The sequence below is a fragment of the Oncorhynchus nerka genome, linkage group LG3 (genome assembly GCF_034236695.1).
Source record: "Oncorhynchus nerka isolate Pitt River linkage group LG3, Oner_Uvic_2.0, whole genome shotgun sequence".
In the NCBI taxonomy this organism is placed as follows: domain Eukaryota; kingdom Metazoa; phylum Chordata; class Actinopteri; order Salmoniformes; family Salmonidae; genus Oncorhynchus; species Oncorhynchus nerka.
Genome location: NC_088398.1, coordinates 81637115 through 81661854, shown reverse-complemented (window position 1 = coordinate 81661854; position 24740 = coordinate 81637115). Strand labels below are relative to the sequence as shown.

At 48.4% G+C, this 24740-nt stretch overlaps 1 protein-coding gene across 3 annotated transcripts in view; it reads left to right on the top strand.

Moving 5' to 3' along the window:
- Positions 1-24740, top strand: part of LOC115125602 (FHF complex subunit HOOK-interacting protein 1B-like) — a 96801-nt gene that overhangs the window by 20513 nt on the left and 51548 nt on the right. For all 3 annotated transcript variants that reach the window (XM_065016109.1, XM_065016113.1, XM_065016117.1), the window contains exons 3-4: positions 1875-2380; positions 24647-24740. The exon at positions 24647-24740 is cut by the window's right edge and continues 329 nt beyond it. In XM_065016109.1, the coding sequence (XP_064872181.1) occupies positions 2252-2380; positions 24647-24740 (223 nt within the window). In that variant the 5' untranslated portion in view covers positions 1875-2251. The remainder of the gene's footprint in view (positions 1-1874; positions 2381-24646) is intronic.

Below are 24740 nucleotides of genomic sequence, written 5' to 3'. Positions count from 1 at the left end.
TTCATCCTTGGGAGCAGTTTTCAAATGCCTGAAGGTACCACGTTCATCTGTACAAACAATAGTATGCAAGTACAAACACCATTGGACCACACAGCCATCATACCGCTCTGGAAGGAAATGCATTCTGTCTCCTAGAGATGAATGTACTTTGGTGTGAAAAGGGCAAATCAATCCCAGAACAACAGCAAAGGACCTTGTGAAGATGCTGGAGGAAACGGGTACAAAAGTATCTATTTCCACAGTAAAACAAGTCCTATATTGACATAACCTGAAAGGCCGCTCAGCAAGGAAGAAGCCACTGCTCCAATACCGGCATAAAAAAGCCAGACTACGGTTTGCAACTGCACATGGGGACAAATATCATACTTTTTGGAGAATTGTCCTTTGGTCTGATGAAACAAAAATAGACCTGTTTGGCCATAATAACCATCGTTATGAATAGAGGAAAAAGGTGGTGGCTTGCAAGCCGAAGAACACCATCCCAACCGTGAAGCACGGGGGTGGCAGCATCATGTTGTGGGGGTGCTTTGCTGCAGGGGGACTGGTGCACTTCACAAAATAGATGGCATCACGAGGAAGGGAAATTATGTGGATATAGTGAAGCAACATCAAGACATCAGTTAAAGCTTGGTCGCAAATGGGTCTTCCAAATGGACAATGACCCCAAGCATACTTCCAAAGTTGTTGCAAAATGGCCTAATGACAACAAAGTCAAGGTATTGCAGTGGCCATCCCACATCCCTGACCTCAATCCTATAGAACATTTGTGGGCAGAACTGAAAACATGTGTGTGTGTGTGAGCAAGGAGGCCTACAAACCTGACTCAGTTACACCAGCTCAGTCAGGAGGAATGGGCCAAAATTCACCCAATTTATTGTGGGAAGCTTGTGGAAGGATACCTGAAATGTTTGACCCAAGTTAAACAATTTAAAGGCAATGCTACCAAATACTAATTGAGTGTGTGTGAACTTCTGACCCACTGGGAATGTGATGAAAAAAATAAAAGCTGAAATAAATTCATTCTCTCTACTATTATTCTAACATTTCACATTTAAAATAAAGTGGTGATCCTAACTGACCTAAGACAGGGAATTTTTACTAAGATTAAATGTCAGGTATTGTGAAAAACTGAGTTGAAATGTATTTGGCTAAGGTGTATGTAAAACTTCCGACTTCAACTGTATAATGTCCTTTTGTGGTGGGAATTGACATGATTTATTCAAGTGAGCGGCCAGCCGGGGTGGTTGATTTGTGAGTAGCCCATCGTGCATGCTACCATAGCCTATAATTCTTTATTTTTTTGGCAGATGAGTTGGCGACAATAAATGGCCTTTCTCAAATATATTACAACCCTACCCTCTGTATAAAAACATTATATATTTTTAAGCAATAAGGGCAGAGGAGATGTGGTGTCTAAGGCCAATATTTGTCAAGGGCTGTTCTTATGCACGACGCAACGCGGAGTGCCTGGATTCAGCCCTTAGCCGTGGTATATTGGCCATATATCACCAACCCCCGAGGTGCCTTATTGCTTTTATAAACTGTTTACCAGCCTAATTAGAGCAGAAAAAATACATGTTTTGTCATACCCGTGGTATACAGTCTGATGAGGACAGCTTGTCTGTCCAAACGTTGGATATTAGGTTATTAAATGATTGCATCTGAGCTCCTAGAGTTTGCAGCTCTCCTTTTAATGTTTCAAGTGTTATACTCCTGCTAGCCAGCACCTCGCCTAAATAGGTGTGCGTTTCTTTCGGCTCTAGATTATACGGTCTGATATACCACGGCTGTCAGCCAATCAGCATTCAGGGCTGGAACCACCCCGTTTTTAATACAACCTTAACTCTCTAACCTCCGTGTTTGTTTGCCTCCAGTGCTGTGGGTCCTCTGCCTGGGAATGGAGTGGTGTCAGCTGCAGACTGGATGAAGGGGTCTTCAGCCCACCGTTAATCCGTTACGTTACGGTAACACTGACGGCGAGAGACATCCTCACCCCGGCGACCACAACAGAATCTACCTCTTTTTCCTCATCCGACTCTATCTGGACTCTCTCCTGGTCCCCTCTACTGCCCCCTCCTTCCCTTCCCTCTCCTCCTCTTTCCCTCACCTTCCCTCCTCCCTCCCCTCCTCTTCCCTACTCTCAATCTCTTCCTTCTCTCCTACCTTGTTGTCCATGTGCCAGCACCTCTCTCCTGCTCCTGTCTGAACCCTGAACATTGGCCTCTGACCCTTGATCCCTCTGGAGGTCAGGATGAGCTGGCTGAGCCGGCTGACCCCTCGGGGTCCGGGGGGCAGGTCCAGTAGGAACGTAGCCTCTTCCAGTCCCTGTACTGCTGACCCAGAGACCTGCCTCATGGTGTTTGAGAACCACTGGAGACAGGTGAGACACACTCACTCACTCACTCACTCACTCACTCACTCACTCACTCACTCACTCACGGTTGATCTCGGAACAAGGGAGTACTTTGTTGTTTTTGGTAGTATTGGAAAGTCTGAAAAAGTTACTAGCTAGCTACCTTTTTGCATTTGGATCGCGTGACACAGTTGGCATGTGTTGCTGGGACCGCTGCTATCTGTCCAGGAATCCTGCCGACCAAGGGTCTGATGAGCTGCTTGGCGTAGCAGCTAGCCTAGCGGCCACTATTAGCTGCCTATCAAGCTAGCAGTGTTTCCTTGAGGGCTTGAACAGAGCCCGCGACACGGTTAGACCTTGTGGCTGGGACGGCGGGTTGTCCCGTGCTTGTAACTGTCTAGATCACTGCTGTTTGTTGCATTTTCTAGCTTCCCTGCGACATGCCCTGTCTGAAACTGTGAGGAGTAACCGCATAGCCTACGTTGCTACCATGACAAAGACCAAAGCAGTCTGAAACTGTGAGGAGTAACCGCGTAGCCTACGTTGCTACCATGACAAAGACCAAAGCAGTCTGAACCTGTGAGGAGTAACCGCGTAGCCTACGTTGCTACCATGACAAAGACCAAACCAGTCTGAAACTGTGAGGAGTAACCGCGTAGCCTACGTTGCTACCATGACAAAGACCAAAGCAGTCTGAAACTGTGAGGAGTAACCGCGTAGCCTACGTTGCTACCATGACAAAGACCAAAGCAGTCTGAACCTGTGAGGAGTAACCGTGTAGCCTACGTTGCTACCATGACAAAGACCAAACCAGTCAAACTGTGAGGAGTAACCGCGTAGCCTACGTTGCTACCATGACAAAGACCAAACCAGTCAAACTGTGAGGAGTAACCGCGTAGCCTACGTTGCTACCATGACAAAGACTAAACCAGTCAAACTGTGAGGAGTAACCGCGTAGCCTACGTTGCTACCATGACAAAGACCAAAGCAGTCTGAAACTGTGAGGAGTAACCGCGTAGCCTACGTTGCTACCATGACAAAGACCAAAGCAGTCTGAACCTGTGAGGAGTAACCGCGTAGCCTACGTTGCTACCATGACAAAGACCAAACCAGTCTGAAACTGTGAGGAGTAACCGCGTAGCCTACGTTGCTACCATGACAAAGACCAAAGCAGTCTGAAACTGTGAGGAGTAACCGCGTAGCCTACGTTGCTACCATGACAAAGACCAAAGCAGTCTGAACCTGTGAGGAGTAACCGTGTAGCCTACGTTGCTACCATGACAAAGACCAAACCAGTCAAACTGTGAGGAGTAACCGCGTAGCCTACGTTGCTACCATGACAAAGACCAAACCAGTCAAACTGTGAGGAGTAACCGCGTAGCCTACGTTGCTACCATGACAAAGACTAAACCAGTCAAACTGTGAGGAGTAACCGCGTAGCCTACGTTGCTACCATGACAAAGACCAAACCAGTCAAACTGTGAGGAGTAACCGCGTAGCCTACGTTGCTACCATGACAAAGACTAAACCAGTCAAACTGTGAGGAGTAACCGCGTAGCCTACGTTGCTACCATGACAAAGACCAAACCAGTCTGAAACTGTGAGGAGTAACCACGTAGCCTACGTTGTTACCATGACAAAGACCAAACCAGTCTGAAACTGTGAGGAGTAACCGCGTAGCCTACGTTGCTACCATGACAAAGACCAAACCAGTCAAACTGTGAGGAGTAACCGCGTAGCCTACGTTGTTACCATGACAAAGACCAAAGCCGGGTGGGAGTACCGTTGAGGACAGTGGTGTGTCTCTTTCAAAGGAGTTTGTCAAGCAGTTGTTACAACAAGAACATCGCCGCAAGTGTTGTGTTCAATTACTGGTGGAGTCAACTAATTAAATAATGGACGACCTGACCAGAGAGGTCCAGGACCTGATGAACAGTTTGCAGTTCTCCCAGGATCAGCTCAATGAGTTTAATACTCATGTCATGCAATAAAATGCAAATTAATTACTTAAAAATCACACAACGTGATTTTCTGGATTTTTGTTTTAGATTCCGTCTCTCACAGTTGAAGTGTACCTATGATAAAAGAAATACAGACCTCTACATGCTTTGTAAGTAGGAAAACCTGCAAAATCGGCAGTGTATCAAATACTTGTTCTCCCCACTGCATATACCAGGCGGTGTCAGAGGAAGGCTCAGAAAATTGTCAGACTGAAGATACCCAAGTCATAGACTGTTCTCTCTGCCTGATCAACTCTATACGAAGGAGATATGTTGCTCTGCATGAGGCATACGGTCACACCAGATACTGACTGGTTTTTCTGATCCATGCTCCTACTTTAAACATTTTTTTTTTAAGGTTGTGTATCTGTGACCAACAGATTCACATCTGTATTCCCAGTTATGTGAAATCCATAGATTATGGCCTAATTCATTTATTTCTGATTTCCTTCTGAACTGTATCTCAGCCAAATCTTAGAAATGGTTGTTGTGATTGGTATGTAACTTTAAATCTTCCAAAAAGGACCTGTTTCAAATGATCACTTTTACGCTCAACATAACCACTTCATATGCGCACTCACTCCAGTCACTCACTCCAGAATGTGCTTTTCTTTCTATTCAATTAGTTCAGTTCAATTATATTCTTCTATAAAATCATAGCATGGTACTTATAAAGCTAAATGAACAAGCCTACAGCCTACGGAATGGAGGATAGACAGATGTTCTGTTCTCCTGAAATACATTTTCTTCAAATCATGTTTTATTCAACCTGCCTAAAATAAATAATGGATTTATATTACATTGATTTATTAGACTTCTTAAAAAAAATATATATATATTTTTTTAAATAAATGCTAACGTTCCAAAACCACGTATTTGGCAGCCTGTCGGCTATGCATGAAGGCCTTGAGATGCTAAATGTGTTTGTTAATTAACGGTCAATTACCGTGAGGCCGGCAGACCTTTGCATGACAATAAACAGCTGACACAATTTTATGACCACCAAAAGCCTAATCGTGAGTATCGTGAGGTCCCTGGCAATTCCCAGCCCCAATACATACACTGTTAAACTCTGCAGGCAGTATTAAAAAGCTCTTCCATCACAATGCTGCAGCCTGTACATGACTCAATACTGCTGCAAGCTGACTCTCGTTCTCTCTCCCCCTCTAGCTCGTTCTCTCTCCCCCTCTAGCTCGTTCTCTCTCTCCCCCCTCTAGCTCGTTCTCTCGCTCTCCCCCTCTAGCTCGTTCTCTCTCTCCCCCCTCTAGCTCGTTCTCTCTCCCCCTCTAGCTCGTTCTCTCTCCCCCTCTAGCTCGTTCTCTCTCTCTCCCCCTCTAGCTCGTTCTCTCTCCCCCTCTAGCTCGTTCTCTCTCCCCCCTCTAGCTCGTTCTCTCTCCCCCTCTAGCTCGTTCTCTCTCTCCCCCTCTAGCTCGTTCTCTCTCTCCCCCTCTAGCTCGTTCTCTCTCCCCCTCTAGCTCGTTCTCTCTCCCCCTCTAGCTCGTTCTCTCTCTCCCCCTCTAGCTCGTTCTCTCTCCCCCTCTAGCTCGTTCTCTCTCTCCCCCTCTAGCTCGTTCTCTCTCCCCCTCTAGCTCGTTCTCTCTCTCCCCCTCTAGCTCGTTCTCTCTCTCCCCCTCTAGCTCGTTCTCTCTCTCTCCCCCTCTAGCTCGTTCTCTCTCCCCCTCTAGCTCGTTCTCTCTCTCCCCCTCTAGCTCGTTCTCTCTCCCCCTCTAGCTCGTTCTCTCTCCCCCTCTAGCTCGTTCTCTCTCTCCCCCTCTAGCTCGTTCTCTCTCCCCCTCTAGCTCGTTCTCTCTCCCCCTCTAGCTCGTTCTCTCTCCCCCTCTAGCTCGTTCTCTCTCCCCCTCTAGCTCGTTCTCTCTCTCCCCTCTAGCTCGTTCTCTCTCTCCCCTCTAGCTCGTTCTCTCTCCCCCTCTAGCTCGTTCTCTCTCTCCCCCTCTAGCTCGTTCTCTCTCTCCCCCTCTAGCTCGTTCTCTCTCCCCCCTAGCTCGTTCTCTCTCTCCCCCTCTAGCTCGTTCTCTCTCTCCCCCTCTAGCTCGTTCTCTCTCTCCCCCTCTAGCTCGTTCTCTCTCTCCCCTCTAGCTCGTTCTCTCTCTCCCCCTCTAGCTCGTTCTCTCTCTCCCCCTCTAGCTCGTTTTCTCTCTCTCTCCCCTCTAGCTCGTTTTCTCTCTCTCCCCCTCTAGCTCGTTCTCTCGCTCTCCCCCTCTAGCTCGTTCTCTCTCTCCCCCTCTAGCTCGTTCTCTCGCTCTCCCCCTCTAGCTCGTTCTCTCTCTCCCCCCTCTAGCTCGTTCTCTCTCTCCCCCTCTAGCTCGTTCTCTCTCTCCCCCTCTAGCTCGTTCTCTCTCCCCCTCTAGCTCGTTCTCTCTCTCCCCCTCTAGCTCGTTCTCTCTCTCCCCCTCTAGCTCGTTCTCTCTCTCCCCCTCTAGCTCGTTCTCTCTCTCTCCCCCTCTAGCTCGTTCTCTCTCTCTCCCCCTCTAGCTCGTTCTCTCTCTCTCCCCCTCTAGCTCGTTCTCTCTCTCTCCCCCTCTAGCTCGTTCTCTCTCCCCCTCTAGCTCGTTCTCTCTCCCCCTCTAGCTCGTTCTCTCTCCCCCTCTAGCTCGTTCTCTCTCCCCCCTCTAGCTCGTTCTCTCTCCCCCTCTAGCTCGTTCTCTCTCCCCCTCTAGCTCGTTCTCTCTCTCTCCCCCTCTAGCTCGTTCTCTCTCTCTCTCCCCTCTAGCTCGTTCTCTCTCTCTCCCCCTCTAGCTCGTTCTCTCTCTCTCCCCCTCTATCTCGTTTTCTCTCTCTCTCTCCCCCTCTAGCTCGTTCTCTCTCTCTCCCCCTCTAGCTCGTTTTCTCTCTCTCTCCCCCTCTAGCTCGTTTTCTCTCTCTCTCCCCTCTAGCTCGTTCTCTCTCTCTCTCCCCCTCTAGCTCGTTCTCTCTCTCTCTCCCCCTCTAGCTCTCTCTCTCTCTCCTCTAGCTCGTTTTCTCTCTCCCCCTCTAGCTCGTTTTCTCTCTCCCCCTCTAGCTCGTTTTCTCTCTCTCTCTCCCCCTCTAGCTCGTTCTCTCTCTCTCTCTCCCCCTCTAGCTCGTTCTCTCTCTCTCTCTCTCCCCCTCTAGCTCGTTCTCTCTCTCTCTCTCCCCCTCTAGCTCGTTCTCGCTCGTTCTCGTTCTCTCTCGCGCGCGCGCTCTCGCTCGTTCTCTCTCTCGCGCGCGCTCTCGCTCGTTCTCTCTCTCTCTCTCTCAAATGACTGCGTATCAGGGTATTTCTATAAACTATGGGATCAGTGTGCATTTCTTGTTGTGGACAACTATTTGTAGCTGTTTATAAGGTCATTGATAATAATTAACATTTTTTTCCCCCATTTTTTTTCCTTCATGTGAATACATTAAGATATAAAAGGGGAACCTAGAACCTATAAACCCTCTCTCACGCTTTGTCTTCACAGATTTGTCCAAAATCCTGTGACATCAAACACTACCTTTCCGTACATATTTGACACAATGACTAACAATCGTACATTAGCATTTAACAGTTGAATTATACTTTTGAATTTGATCCTGTATAATGTTTGGATATTATTATATATATTATATTGCTGTGGGTCTTCTTATTTGCCGATGATCTCGGAAGTTCATTGTAACCTCGTAACGGTTCGTATCGCCGTATGTTACGGTGTGAAACCAGTTCATTGTAACGGTTCGTATCGCCGTATGTTACGGTGTGAAACCAGTTCATTGTAACGGTTCGTATCGCCGTATGTTACGGTGTGAAACCAGTTCATTGTAACGGTTCGTATCGCCGTATGTTACGGTGTGAAACCAGTTCATCGTAACCTCGTAACGGTTCGTATCGCCGTATGTTACGGTTTGAAACCAGTTCATTGTAACCTCGTAACGGTTCGTGTCGCCGTATGTTACGGTTTGAAACCAGTTCATTGTAACCTCGTAACAGTTCGTATCACCGTATGTTACGGTGTGAAACCAGTTCATTGTAACGTCGTAACAGTTCGTATCGCCGTATGTTACGGTGTGAAACCAGTTCATCGTAACGGTTCGTATCGCCATATGTTACGGTTTGAAACCAGTTCATTGTAACCTCGTAACGGTTCGTGTCGCCGTATGTTACGGTTTGAAACCAGTTCATTGTAACCTCGTAACAGTTCGTATCACCGTATGTTACGGTGTGAAACCAGTTCATTGTAACGTCGTAACAGTTCGTATCGCCGTATGTTACGGTGTGAAACCAGTTCATCGTAACGGTTCGTATCGCCATATGTTACGGTGTGAAACCAGTTCATTGTAACGTCGTAACAGTTCGTATCGCCGTATGTTACGGTGTGAAACCAGTTCATCGTAACGGTTCGTATCGCCATATGTTACGGTGTGAAACCAGTTCATTGTAACGGTTCGTATCGCCGTATGTTACGGTGTGAAACCAGTTCATTGTAACGGTTCGTATCGCCGTATGTTACGGTGTGAAACCAGTTCATTGTAACCTCGTAACGGTTCGTATCGCCGTATGTTACGGTGTGAAACCAGTTCATTGTAACGGTTCGTATCGCCGTATGTTACGGTGTGAAACCAGTTCATCGTAACCTCGTAACGGTTCGTATCGCCGTATGTTGCGGTGTGAAACCAGTTCATTGTAACGGTTCGTATCGCCGTATGTTACGGTGTGAAACCAGTTCATTGTAACGGTTCGTATCGCCATATGTTACGGTGTGAAACCAGTTCATTGTAACGGTTCGTATCGCCATATGTTACGGTGTGAAACCAGTTCATTGTAACGGTTCGTATCGCCGTATGTTACGGTGTGAAACCAGTTCATTGTAACCTCGTAACGGTTCGTATCGCCATATGTTACGGTGTGAAACCAGTTCATTGTAACCTCGTAACGGTTCGTATCGCCGTATGTTACGGTGTGAAACCAGTTCATTGTAACGGTTCGTATCGCCATATGTTACAGTGTGAAACCAGTTCATTGTAACGGTTCGTATCGCCGTATGTTACGGTGTGAAACCAGTTCATCGTAACCTCGTAACGGTTCGTATCGCCGTATGTTGCGGTGTGAAACCAGTTCGTTGTAACGGTTCGTATCGCCATATGTTACGGTGTGAAACCAGTTCATTGTAACCTCGTAACGGTTCGTATCGCCGTATGTTACGGTGTGAAACCAGTTCATTGTAACGGTTCGTATCGCCGTATGTTACGGTGTGAAACCAGTTCATTGTAACGGTTCGTATCGCCATATGTTACGGTGTGAAACCAGTTCATTGTAACCTCGTAACGGTTCGTATCGCCGTATGTTACGGTGTGAAACCAGTTCATCGTAACGCTTCGTATCGCCATATGTTACGGTGTGAAACCAGTTCATTGTAACGGTTCATATCGCCATATGTTACGGTTTGAAACCAGTTCATTGTAACGGTTCGTATCGCCGTATGTTACGGTGTGAAACCAGTTCATTGTAACCTCGTAACGGTTCGTATCTCCATATGTTACGGTGTGAAACCAGTTCATTGTAACGGTTCGTATCGCCGTATGTTACGGTGTGAAACCAGTTCATCGTAACCTCGTAACGGTTCGTATCGCCGTATGTTGCGGTGTGAAACCAGTTCATTGTAACGGTTCGTATCGCCGTATGTTACGGTGTGAAACCAGTTCATTGTAACGGTTCGTATCGCCATATGTTACGGTGTGAAACCAGTTCATTGTAACGGTTCGTATCGCCATATGTTACGGTGTGAAACCAGTTCATTGTAACGGTTCGTATCGCCGTATGTTACGGTGTGAAACCAGTTCATTGTAACGGTTCGTATCGCCGTATGTTACGGTGTGAAACCAGTTCATCGTAACCTCGTAACGGTTCGTATCGCCGTATGTTGCGGTGTGAAACCAGTTCGTTGTAACGGTTCGTATCGCCATATGTTACGGTGTGAAACCAGTTCATTGTAACCTCGTAACGGTTCGTATCGCCGTATGTTACGGTGTGAAACCAGTTCATTGTAACGGTTCGTATCGCCATATGTTACGGTGTGAAACCAGTTCATTGTAACGGTTCGTATCGCCATATGTTACGGTGTGAAACCAGTTCATTGTAACCTCGTAACGGTTCGTATCGCCGTATGTTACGGTGTGAAACCAGTTCATCGTAACGGTTCGTATCGCCATATGTTACGGTGTGAAACCAGTTCATTGTAACGGTTCATATCGCCATATGTTACGGTTTGAAACCAGTTCATTGTAACGGTTCGTATCGCCGTATGTTACGGTGTGAAACCAGTTCATTGTAACCTCGTAACGGTTCGTATCTCCATATGTTACGGTGTGAAACCAGTTCATTGTAACGGTTCGTATCGCCGTATGTTACGGTGTGAAACCAGTTCATCGTAACCTCGTAACGGTTCGTATCGCCGTATGTTGCGGTGTGAAACCAGTTCATTGTAACGGTTCGTATCGCTGTATGTTACGGTGTGAAATCAGTTCATTGTAACGGTTCGTATCGCCGTATGTTACGGTGTGAAACCAGTTCATTGTAACGGTTCGTATCGCCATATGTTACGGTGTGAAACCAGTTCATTGTAACGGTTCGTATCGCCGTATGTTGCGGTGTGAAACCAGTTCATTGTAACCTCGTAACGGTTCGTATCGCCATATGTTACGGTGTGAAACCAGTTCATTGTAACGGTTCGTATCGCCATATGTTACGGTGTGAAACCAGTTCATTGTAACCTCGTAACAGTTCGTATCGCCGTATGTTACGGTGTGAAACCAGTTCATTGTAACGGTTCGTATCGCCATATGTTACGGTGTGAAACCAGTTCATTGTACCGGTTCGTATCGCCATATGTTACGGTGTGAAACCAGTTCATTGTAACGGTTCGTATCGCCATATGTTACGGTGTGAAACCAGTTCATTGTAACGGTTCGTATCGCCGTATGTTACTGTGTGAAACCAGTTCATTGTAACGGTTCGTATCGCCGTATGTTACGGTGTGAAACCAGTTCATTGTAACGGTTCGTATCGCCATATGTTACGGTGTGAAACCAGTTCATTGTAACGGTTCGTATCGCCGTATGTTACTGTGTGAAACCAGTTCATTGTAACCTCGTAACGGTTCGTATCGCCATATGTTACGGTGTGAAACCAGTTCATTGTAACGGTTCGTATCGCCGTATGTTACGGTGTGAAACCAGTTCATTGTAACGGTTCGTATCGTCATATGTTACGGTGTGAAACCAGTTCATTGTAACGGTTCGTATCGCCATATGTTACGGTGTGAAACCAGTTCATTGTAACGGTTCGTATCGCCATATGTTACGGTGTGAAACCAGTTCATTGTAACGGTTCGTATCGCCATATGTTACGGTGTGAAACCAGTTCATTGACACCTCGTTACGGTTCGTATCGCCATATGTTACGGTGTGAAACCAGTTCATTGTAATGGTTCGTATCGCCATATGTTACGGTGTGAAACCAGTTCATTGTAACGGTTCGTATCGCCATATGTTACGGTGTGAAACCAGTTCATTGTAACGGTTCGTATCGCCATATGTTACGGTGTGAAACCAGTTCATTGTAACGGTTCGTATCGCCATATGTTACGGTGTGAAACCAGTTCATTGTAATGGTTCGTATCGCCGTATGTTACGGTGTGAAACCAGTTCATTGACACCTCGTTACGGTTCGTATCGCCATATGTTACTGTTTGAAACCAGTTCATTGACACGCATCCCAAAATAATGTACGCGATTGCAAAATCAAATGCTTCTAACAGAAATAGTAACTTTTAACAAGATTTAATCAAACGAACATGATGTCTAGCTGTTTATTTACACAGGAACATTAATTATCACACAACATCAACTGGTTCAGGAAATGGTTTTCTGAAAGACAGTCAAGTGATAAAGAGCTGGTGTGATACTGCACGCGATTTAACAACAGCCAAGGTGAGGGAATTAATGTACATCTGGAAGGACAGAACATTTGGGGTAGGTTGCACCAACATGGATTAGCTCTTTAAACTGGATTAAATCAATGTTTTATCTTTTCATCTTGTTGCACCAAATTTTAAACCTAGTTTGAAATGAATGCTAGTGAAATTCCTTCCTCTAAATCTGAATTTAGTTTTCACTTTAAACCTAGATACATTTGAATATAAACCTAGATTAGAGGTTAATTCTAAACTGGTTCTTGAGGTGGTTGAACTGATTTTAAAAGGGCAGCTTATCTACTGTGGAGAGACCAAAACGACAAGAGTTCCTCAGACAATAATTAGAGACAGGTTGAATCCTGTTGAGCTTTATGATAATGATGAGTTTTCAGGGAGATACCGCTTCTCCAAGGACTCTTGTAATGCAACTGGAAAGAAAGGTTGCGCCAACCATTAAGCATGGGAGTGATATGAACGAGGCTGGACACCCACTACTTCAGCGCCTAAGGTTCTACGCAACCAGATTTTTCCAGATGGCGGATGTGGATCTTTTTGGACTCGTTATTGCAGTGGAGGTACTGTAGAACTTTGGCAGGGGACAAGGAGACGACCTACCCGAGGAAACTGTGGAGGTCCTACCCGAGGAGACTGTGGAGGGCCTACCCTGAGGGGACTGTAGAAGAGGGCCTGCCCGAGGGGACTGTAGCCCGAGGGGACTGTAGAAGAGGGCCCGCCCGAGGGGACTGTAGAAGAGGGCCTGTCCGAGGGGACTGTAGAAGAGGGCCTACCCGAGGGGACTGTAGAAGAGGGCCCGCCCGAGGGGACTGTAGCCCGAGGGGACTGTAGAAGAGGGCCCGCCCGAGGGGACTGTAGGAGAGGGCCCGCCCGAGGGGACTGTAGAAGAGGGCCCGCCCGAGGGGACTGTAGAAGAGGGCCCGCCCGAGGGGACTGTAGAAGAGGGCCTACCCGAGGGGACTGTAGCCCGAGGGGACTGTAGAAGAGGGCCCGCCCGAGGGGACTGTAGGAGAGGGGACTGTAGGAGAGGGGACTGTAGGAGAGGGGACTGTAGGAGAGGGCCCGCCCGAGGGGACTGTAGGAGAGGGCCCCCCCGAGGGGACTGTAGGAGAGGGCCCGCCCGAGGGACTGTAGGAGAGGGCCCGCCCGAGGGACTGTAGGAGAGGGGACTGTAGGAGAGGGGCCCCCGAGGGGACTGTAGGAGAGGGACTGTAGGAGAGGGCCCCCGAGGGGACTGTAGGAGAGGGCCCCCCGAGGGGACTGTAGGAGAGGGCCCCGAGGGACTGTAGGAGAGGGCCCGCCCGAGGGACTGTAGGAGAGGGCCCCCCGAGGGGACTGTAGGAGAGGGCCCCCGAGGGACTGTAGGAGAGGGCCCCCGAGGGGACTGTAGGAGAGGGCCCCCCCGAGGGGACTGTAGGAGAGGGCCCGCCCGAGGGGACTGTAGGAGAGGGCCCCCCCGAGGGGACTGTAGGCGAGGGCCCCCCCGAGGGGACTGTAGGAGAGGGCCCCCCCGAGGGGACTGTAGGAGAGGGCCCGCCCGAGGGGACTGTAGGAGAGGGGACTGTAGGAGAGGGGACTGTAGGAGAGGGCCCGCCCGAGGGGACTGTAGGAGAGGGCCCCCCCGAGGGGACTGTAGGAGAGGGCCCGCCCGAGGGGACTGTAGGAGAGGGCCCGCCCGAGGGGACTGTAGGAGAGGGGACTGTAGGAGAGGGCCCGCCCGAGGGGACTGTAGGAGAGGGGACTGTAGGAGAGGGCCCGCCCGAGGGGACTGTAGGAGAGGGCCCCCCCGAGGGGACTGTAGGAGAGGGCCCGCCCGAGGGGACTGTAGGAGAGGGCCCGCCCGAGGGACTGTAGGAGAGGGGACTGTAGGAGAGGGCCCCCCCGAGGGGACTGTAGGAGAGGGGACTGTAGGAGAGGGCCCCCCCGAGGGGACTGTAGGAGAGGGCCCCCCCGAGGGGACTGTAGGAGAGGGCCCCCCCGAGGGGACTGTAGGAGAGGGCCCGCCCGAGGGGACTGTAGGAGAGGGCCCCCCCGAGGGGACTGTAGGAGAGGGCCCCCCCGAGGGGACTGTAGGAGAGGGCCCCCGAGGGGACTGTAGGAGAGGGCCCCCCGAGGGACTGTAGGAGGGGACTGTAGGAGAGGGCCCCCCGAGGGACTGTAGGAGAGGGACTGTAGGAGAGGGCCCGCCCGAGGGGACTGTAGGAGAGGGCCCCCGAGGGGACTGTAGGAGAGGGCCCCCCCGAGGGGACTGTAGGAGAGGGCCCCCCCGAGGGGACTGTAGGAGAGGGCCCCCCCGAGGGGACTGTAGGAGAGGGCCCCCCCGAGGGGACTGTAGGAGAGGGCCCCCCCCGAGGGGACTGTAGGAGAGGGGACTGTAGGAGAGGGGACTGTAGGAGAGGGCCCCCCCGAGGGGACTGTAGGAGAGGGCCCCCCCGAGGGGACTGTAGGAGAGGGCCCCCCCGAGGGGACTGTAGGAGAGGGCCCCCCCGAGGGGACTGTAGGAGAGGGCCCGCCCGAGGGGACTGTAGGAGAGGGGACTGTAGGAGAGGGGACTGTAGGAGAGGGCCCCCCCGAGGGGACTGTAGGAGAGGGCCCCCCCGAGGGGACTGTAGGAGAGGGCCCCCCCAATTGCTTAGGAATGGATTGTTTTATTAAATATTTTAATAAATAATTGTTTAAATAATTAAAAATATCAGTGTTCTTTACACAGTGGGCATTTGTTTCTCTGAAGGAGTTTCTGTTTGTGAATTCACAGTTGCTCTTTTTGAAAATTCAGGACCTCCAATCTGCAGTAGATTTTTCTCTCTCTCTCTCTCTCTCTCTCTCCAGCTCCAAAACATCAATATGAGTTTAGTTCATGTCAGTTCTGGGGCGTTTGCTTGGCCTATCTGGTGTTTTTTGCTGTTGGCGCAAGATCCAGGCACTGCTGTTTCTCCACAGCACAGGGTGTCAGCTCAACTAAAGGAAAGAAAATGAAGAAAAATACCTCAGTTTTAGTAGGCTATTTCACGTGCCCATTTTGTACCACAGTTGAATTGTGGTCTATGATACGAGCAGCCTTGGTACGAATGATGCTGTTACGTAACGTGCCTGATAACGGTAACATTGTCGTGAAGCAGTATTAACGTTAATTTTAACGTGCGCTATATTATGGCATCATTCATTCAATGACGCCATACAGCCAAAACAGCCTAGTGGTTAGAGTTTTGGACTAGTAACCGGAAGGTTGCAAGTTCAAACCCCCGAGCTGACAAGGTACAAATCTGTCGTTCTGCCCCCTGAACAAGGCAGTTAACCCACTGTTCCTAGACCAGTTAACCCACTGTTCCTAGACCAGTTAACCCACTGTTCCTAGGCCAGTTAACCCACTGTTCCTAGGCCAGTTAACCCACTGTTCCTAGACCAGTTAACCCACTGTTCCTAGACCAGTTAACCCACTGTTCCTAGACCAGTTAACCCACTGTTCCTAGACCAGTTAACCCACTGTTCCTAGGACATGGGTACTATGGTAGCTCAGTCAGTCTGGACAGGACATGGGTACTATGGTAGCTCAGTCAGTCTGGACAGGACAAGGGTATTATGGGTACTATGGTAGCTCAGTCAGTCTGGACAGGACATGGGTATTATGGGTACTATGGTAGCTCAGTCAGTCTGGACAGGACAAGGGTATTATGGGTACTATGGTAGCTCAGTCAGTCTGCACAGGACATGGGTACTATGGTAGCTCAGTCAGTCTGGACAGGACATGGGTATTATGGGTACTATGGTAGCTCAGTCAGTCTGGACAGGACATGGGTATTATGGGTACTATGGTAGCTCAGTCAGTCTGGACAGGACAAGGGTACTATGGGTATTATGGTAGCTCAGTCAGTCTGGACAGGACATGGGTATTATGGGTACTATGGTAGCTCAGTCAGTCTGGACAGGACATGGGTATTATGGGTACTATGGTAGCTCAGTCAGTCTGGACAGGACAAGGGTATTATGGGTACTATGGTAGCTCAGTCAGTCTGGACAGGACATGGGTATTATGGGTACTATGGTAGCTCAGTCAGTCTGGACAGGACAAGGGTACTATGGGTACTATGGTAGCTCAGTCAGTCTGGACAGGACAATGGTACTATGGGTTCTATGGTAGCTCAGTCAGTCTGGACAGGACATGGGTACTATGGTAGCTCAGTCAGTCTGGACAGGACATGGGTATTATGGGTAATATGGTAGCTCAGTCAGTCTGGACAGGACAAGGGTATTATGGGTACTATGGTAGCTCAGTCAGTCTGGACAGGACAAGGGTACTATGGGTTCTATGGTAGCTCAGTCAGTCTGGACAGGACATGGGTACTATGGTAGCTCAGTCAGTCTGGACAGGACATGGGTACTATGGTAGCTCAGTCAGTCTGGACAGGACAAGGGTATTATGGGTACTATGGTAGCTCAGTCAGTCTGGACAGGACAAGGGTATTATGGGTACTATGGTAGCTCAGTCAGTCTGGACAGGACAAGGGTACTATGGGTTCTATGGTAGCTCAGTCAGTCTGGACAGGACATGGGTACTATGGTAGCTCAGTCAGTCTGGACAGGACATGGGTACTATGGTAGCTCAGTCAGTCTGGACAGGACATGGGTACTATGGTAGCTCAGTCAGTCTGGACAGGACAAGGGTATTATGGGTACTATGGTAGCTCAGTCAGTCTGGACAGGACAAGGGTATTATGGGTACTATGGTAGCTCAGTCAGTCTGGACAGGACAAGGGTACTATGGGTTCTATGGTAGCTCAGTCAGTCTGGACAGGACATGGGTACTATGGTAGCTCAGTCAGTCTGGACAGGACATGGGTACTATGGTAGCTCAGTCAGTCTGGACAGGACATGGGTACTATGGTAGCTCAGTCAGTCTGGACAGGACAAGGGTATTATGGGTATTACGGTAGCTCAGTCAGTCTTGCACTGTCTGAAATGTTCAAGGGGTGGCGCATGTTCTAGTAATATTTAAAAAAATATATATATATTTCAAAACACTAATTTTTGTTATTATAAATAACGCTTTATATTTACACAAATTGTGAAAATGATGATTCCCTTTTTGTGTAAGTGGTGTTTGGGGAATAAAAGGCCCGGAATTTCATCCTGTTCAGGTGGGATGGAATTTATGACACACGTGACCTCACAATGTAATCTGATTTATAATAGACCAATTACTGTTCATCTGGCTAAGGGGGTGGGCTCAAGACCATTCGATCAGCCAATCTGGGCTGTGTATGTAAATATCTTAATGTGTTTCCAAACGCCCACACTATCCGACTAAGCATTTTAAGGGCCAATGCAGGCTCAGGGAAATAAACAAGGTATTTTTATTTTATTTTTTAAATACAGTGATTTAACATGACAATGACTGCATGAGGGCCTCAATAGCTTTCAAATACTTGCTTCCTCTGTCCTTGGGAGAATCTCAGTGGCATTTTCCTTGATTCATTGCATCCTCTCCTTGTCGTCTCCATCAAAACCCATTGGATGAGAAGGTCAGAGGTCCCTCCCCTGTTGTCATCTTATCCAATGGGTTGTGAGGAATCAGCAAAATGCAATTGAGATTCTCCTCTTCTTTCCCCCATTCCTCACTTCCCTCTCAAAGCTCATTGGGGGAGAGGAAAATGGTTCCTCGCCTCAGGCTACAATGCACTTACCCACACAATGCTTGAAGAGATGACTGACTTTACAAGGATTTCATTGTTTGTTGTTGTCTATGCTTTTTCTGACAGAACACATTGTATTATATTAATATATCAACTATTAACGCAGAAAGAAATGTTGCCATTTCAAATCAAATCAAATGTATTTATATACCCCTTTGTACATCAGCTGATATCTCAAAGTGTTGTACAGAAACCCAGCCTAAAACCCCAAACAGCAAGCAATGCAGGTGTAGAAGCACGGTGGCTAGGAAAAACTCCCTAGAAAGGCCAAAACCTAGGATTTATATTTTGTCATTCTTCAGGAATGTTTAAGATGGCTATAAATGAAAGCTAAAGCACAAACAGTCCTGGCAACTAGCCACGACAAAGAAACATACGGTTTCATGTGACATTGATGTGTTGTTGTAGCTAGGTGGAGTTCTGGTCTCGCTGTGCCTACCTAGACTTTTATTCCTGGAATTACACATGTGGAGCTGCAAGAAAATCACTTTCTATGTCTTTATCTATAGAAATAGACATATCCGGGAAGGGTTATTATGTGTATGGAGAGTGGAGGCACCTTCTATGTCTTTATCTATAGAAATAGACATATCCGGGGAGGGTCATTATGTGTATGGAGAGTGGAGGCACCTTCTATGTCTTTATCTATAGAAATAGACATATCCGGGGAGGGTCATTATGTGTATGGAGAGTGGAGGCACCTTCTATGTCTTTATCTATAGAAATAGACATATCCGGGGAGGGTCATTATGTGTATGGAGAGTGGAGGCACCTTCTATGTCTTTATCTATAGAAATAGACATATCCGGGCAGGGTTATTATGTGTATGGAGAGTGGAGGCACCTTCTATGTCTTTATCTATAGAAATAGACATATCCGGGCAGGGTTATTATGTGTATGGAGAGTGGAGGCACCTTCTATGTCTTTATCTATAGAAATAGACATATCCGGGGAGGGTCATTATGTGTATGGAGAGTGGAGGCACCTTCTATGTCTTTATCTATAGAAATAGACATATCCGGGGAGGGTCATTATGTGTATGGAGAGTGGAGGCACTTTCTATGTCTTTCGGCCTCATTGTATACTGGTATGTGTGAAGTGCCTGCAAGGCGTGTGCATGGGGGGTGTGAGTCAATAGGTGTGGGTGCCTGGCTGTGAAGAAGGATGGACTAGCCTGTGAATAGTCAGCTCCCATCAGTAGGTTTTTGATTGCCCCTTTTTAGAGAGTTTTTCTTGAAGAGCCGGTCACATCATGCCAAGATGAGGCCATTTTATGACCAGCAGAAGCAGCATCTCAAGGTCTCTACTGACTTAGGACTGCAGGAAAGGGAAGTTTCCCCCCACGAGTCTCTGGTGTAGTGTTCCCGGGTTGTCTTGTTTGCAGTCGCATTTGCTGTGTATCTCGAGAGGTTTTCTGGGCCTAGTCTGCAGCATGTGAATGTGGAATCACTACAGACAGCAGGGTGTTTTACTGCCAGGGATCTGGAATCACTGCAGACAGCAGGGTGTTTTACTGCCAGGGCTCTGGAATCACTGCAGACAGCAGGGTGTTTTACTGCCAGGGATCTGGAATCACTGCAGACAGCAGGGTGTTTTACTGCCAGGGTTCTGGAATCACTGCAGACAGCAGGGTGTTTTACTGCCAGGGCTCTGGAATCACTGCAGACAGCAGGGTGTTTTCTGCCAGGGCTCTGGAATCACTGCAGCCCATTGCCACACACTGTCTGCATCTGAAATGGCTCCCTATTCACTATGTAGTGCACTACTTTAGACCAGGACCTATAGGGTTAGTGCACTACTTTAGACCAGGACCTATAGGGTTAGTGCACTACTTTAGACCAGGGTCTATAGGGTTAGTGCACTACTTTAGACCAGGGCCTATAGGGTTAGTGCACTACTTTAGACCAGGGTCTATAGGGTTAGTGCACTACTTTAGACCAGGGTCTATAGGGTTAGTGCATTACTTTAGACCAGGGCCTATAGGGTTAGTGCACTACTTTAGACCAGGGCCTATAGGGTTAGTGCACTACTTTAGACCAGGGTCTATAGGGTTAGTGCACTACTTTAGACCAGGGCCTATAGGGTTAGTGCACTACTTTAGACCAGGGCCTATAGGGTTAGTGCACTACTTTAGACCAGGGTCTATAGGGTTAGTGCACTACTTTAGACCAGGGCCTATAGGGTTAGTGCACTACTTTAGACCAGGGTCTATAGGGTTAGTGCACTACTTTAGACCAGGGCCTATAGGGTTAGTGCACTACTTTAGACCAGGGCCTATAGGGTTAGTGCACTACTTTAGACCAGTACTACTTTAGACCAGGGCCTATAGGGTTAGTGCACTACTTTAGACCAGGGCCTATAGGGTTAGTGCACTACTTTAGACCAGGGCCTATAGGGTTAGTGCACTACTTTAGACCAGGGCCTATAGGGTTAGTGCACTACTTTAGACCAGGGCCTATAGGGTTAGTGCACTACTTTAGACCAGGGCCTATAGGGTTAGTGGCCTCTGGAGAGCAGAGCACACACACATAGACAACACACCAGTTATTTATTTATTTTATTCCACCTTTATTTAACCAGGTTGACTAGTTGAGAACACCTTTATTTAACCAGGTAGGCTAGTTGAGAACACCTTTATTTAACCAGGTAGGCTAGTTGAGAACACCTTTATTTAACCAGGTAGGCTAGTTGAGAACACCTTTATTTAACCAGGTAGGCTAATTGAGAACACCTTTATTTAACCAGGGTGGCTAGTTGAGAACACCTTTATTTAACCAGGTAGGCTAGTTGAGAACACCTTTATTTAACCAGGTTGGCTAGTTGAGAACACCTTTATTTAACCAGGTAGGCTAGTTGAGAACACCTTTATTTAACCAGGTAGGCTAGTTGAGAACACCTTTATTTAACCAGGTAGGCTAGTTGAGAACACCTTTATTTAACCAGGTAGGCTAGTTGAGAACACCTTTATTTAACCAGGTAGGCTAGTTGAGAACACCTTTATTTAACCAGGTAGGCTAGTTGAGAACACCTTTATTTAACCAGGTAGGCTAGTTGAGAACACCTTTATTTAACCAGGTAGGCTAGTTGAGAACACCTTTATTTAACCAGGTAGGCTAGTTGAGAACACCTTTATTTAACCAGGTTGGCTAGTTGAGAACACCTTTATTTAACCAAGTAGGCTAGTTGAGAACACCTTTATTTAACCAGGTAGACTAGTTGAGAACACCTTTATTTAACCAGGTTGGCTAGTTGAGAACACCTTCATTTAACCAGGTAGGCTAGTTGAGAACACCTTTATTTAACCAGGTAGGCTAGTTGAGAACACCTTTATTTAACCAGGTAGGCCAGTTGAGAACACCTTTATTTAACCAAGTAGGCTAGTTGAGAACACCTTTATTTAACCAGGTAGGCTAGTTGAGAACACCTTTATTTAACCAGGTAGGCTAGTTGAGAACACCTTTATTTAACCAGGTAGGCTAGTTGAGAACACCTTTATTTAACCAGGTAGGCTAGTTGAGAACACCTTTATTTAACCAGGTAGGCCAGTTGAGAACACCTTTATTTAACCAGGTAGGCTAGTTGAGAACACCTTTATTTAACCAGGTAGGCTAGTTGAGAACACCTTTATTTAACCAGGTAGGCTAGTTGAGAACACCTTTATTTAACCAGGTAGGCCAGTTGAGAACACCTTTATTTAACCAAGTAGGCTAGTTGAGAACACCTTTATTTAACCAGGTAGACTAGTTGAGAACACCTTTATTTAACCAGGTTGGCTAGTTGAGAACACCTTCATTTAACCAGGTAGGCTAGTTGAGAACACCTTTATTTAACCAGGTAGGCTAGTTGAGAACACCTTTATTTAACCAGGTAGGCCAGTTGAGAACACCTTTATTTAACCAAGTAGGCTAGTTGAGAACACCTTTATTTAACCAGGTAGGCTAGTTGAGAACACCTTTATTTAACCAGGTAGGCTAGTTGAGAACACCTTTATTTAACCAGGTAGGCTAGTTGAGAACACCTTTATTTAACCAGGTAGGCTAGTTGAGAACACCTTTATTTAACCAGGTAGGCTAGTTGAGAACACCTTTATTTAACCAGGTAGGCCAGTTGAGAACACCTTTATTTAACCAAGTAGGCCAGTTGAGAACACCTTTATTTAACCAGGTAGACTAGTTGAGAACACCTTTATTTAACCAGGTTGGCTAGTTGAGAACACCTTCATTTAACCAGGTAGGCTAGTTGAGAACACCTTCATTTAACCAGGTAGGCTAGTTGAGAACACCTTTATTTAACCAGGTAGGCCAGTTGAGAACACCTTTATTTAACCAGGTAGTTGAGAACACCTTTATTTAACCAGGTAGGCTAGTTGAGAACAAGTTCTCATTGACAACTGCGACCTGGCCAAGATAAAGCAAAGCAGTTCGACACATACAACAACACAGAGTTACACATGGAGTAAACAACAACACAGAGTTACACATGGAGTAAACAAACAAACAACAACACAGAGTTACACATGGAGTAAACAACAACACAGAGTTACACATGGAGTAAACAAACAAACAACAACACAGAGTTACACATGGAATAAACAAACAAACAACAACACAGAGTTACACATGGAGTAAACAAACAAACAACAACACAGAGTTACACATGGAGTAAACAACAACACGGAGTTACACATGGAGTAAACAAACAAACAACAACACAGAGTTACACATGGAATAAACAAACAAACAACAACACAGAGTTACACACGGAGTAAACAAACAAACAACAACACAGAGTTACACATGGAGTAAACAAACAAACAACAACACAGAGTTACACATGGAGTAAACAAACAAACAGTCAATAATACAGTACAAAAAGTATGTATACAGCATGTGTAAATGAGGTAGGATAAGAGAGGTAAGGCAATAAATAGGCTATGGTGGTGAAGTAATTATAATATAGCAATTAAACACTGGAATGGTAGGATGTGCAGAAGATGAATGTGCAAGTAGAGATACTGGGGTGCAAAGGAGCAAGATAAATACAGTATGGGGATGAGGTAGTTGGATGGGCTGTTTACAGATGGGCTATGTACAGGTGCAGTAATCTGTGAGCTGCTCTGACAGCTGGTGCTTAAAGCTAGTGAGGGAGATAAGAGTCTCCAGCTTCAGAGATTTTTGCAGTTCGACACTTCACGACCCGACACACCACGACCCGACACACTACGACCTGACACGCCACGACACACACGACCCGACACGCCACGACTCGGCACGCCACGACCCGACACGACCCGGCACGCCACGACCCGACACGCCACGACCCGACACGACCCGACACGCCACGACACGACCCGACACGCCACGACCCGACACACCACGACCCGACACGACACGACCCGACACGCCACGACCCGACACACCACGACCCGACACGACCCGACACGCCACAACCCGACACACCACGACACGCCACGACCCGACACACCACGACACGACCCGACACACCACGACACGACCCGACACACCACGACCCGACACGACCCGACACGCCACGACCCGACACGCCACGACCCGACACGACCCGACACACCACGACCCGACACACCACGACCCAACACGACCCGACACGCCACGACCCGACACACCACGACCCGACACGCCACGACCCGACACACCACGACCCGACACGACCCGACACACCACGACCCGACACGCCACGACCCGACACACCACGACCCGACACGACCCGACACGCCACGACCCGACACACCACGACCCGACACGACCCGTCACGCCACGACACGACCCGACACGACACGCCACGACCCGACACGCCACGACCCGACACGCCACGACCCGACACGACCCGCCACGACCCGACACGCCACGACACGACCCGACACACCACGACCCGACCCGCCACGACCCGACACGACACGCCACGACCCGACACGACCCGCCACGACACGACACGACCCGACACGACCCGACACGCCACGACACGCCACGACCCGACACGACCCGACACGCCACGACCCGACACGCCACGACCCGACACGCCATGACCCGACACGCCACGACCCGACACGCCACGACCCGGCACGCCACGACCCGACACGCCACGACCCGGCACGCCACGACCCGACCCGGCACGACACGCCACGACCCGACACGCCACGACCCGGCACGACACGCCACGACCCGGCACGCCACGACCCGACACGACCCGACACACCACGACCCGACACGCCACGACCCGGCACGCCACGACACGCCACGACCCGGCACGCCACGACACGCCACGACCCGGCACGCCACGACACGCCACGACACGACACGCCACGACCCGACACACCACGACCCGACACGATACAAGCAGACCTCTCAGTCTAGAAACATTCTTCCTGCTTGTTCGATGGCCATGTTGCAGTCTTTCTCTGGCTGTTAGGAGTCAACAGACACATACACACATACACACACACATACACACACACTTTGGGTATCATAACATGTGTTTTGTCGATTTTTTCCTTTCTTGACGGAACAACGCAGTTAGTATTTAATGATTTAAATCTAGACAACACTCAGGATGAAAAAAACAGTGTTCAAGACCCCACATTCATCTGTAAAACACACTCGCCTCTCTCTCCTTCTGCTGTAGTTGTCCTGGGTACTGGAGCAGCAGGAGCCGTCGGGATGTAGCGATGACCTCACCGCGGTGCGGAACCACACCGATCAGATGCTGTGCCTCCTGG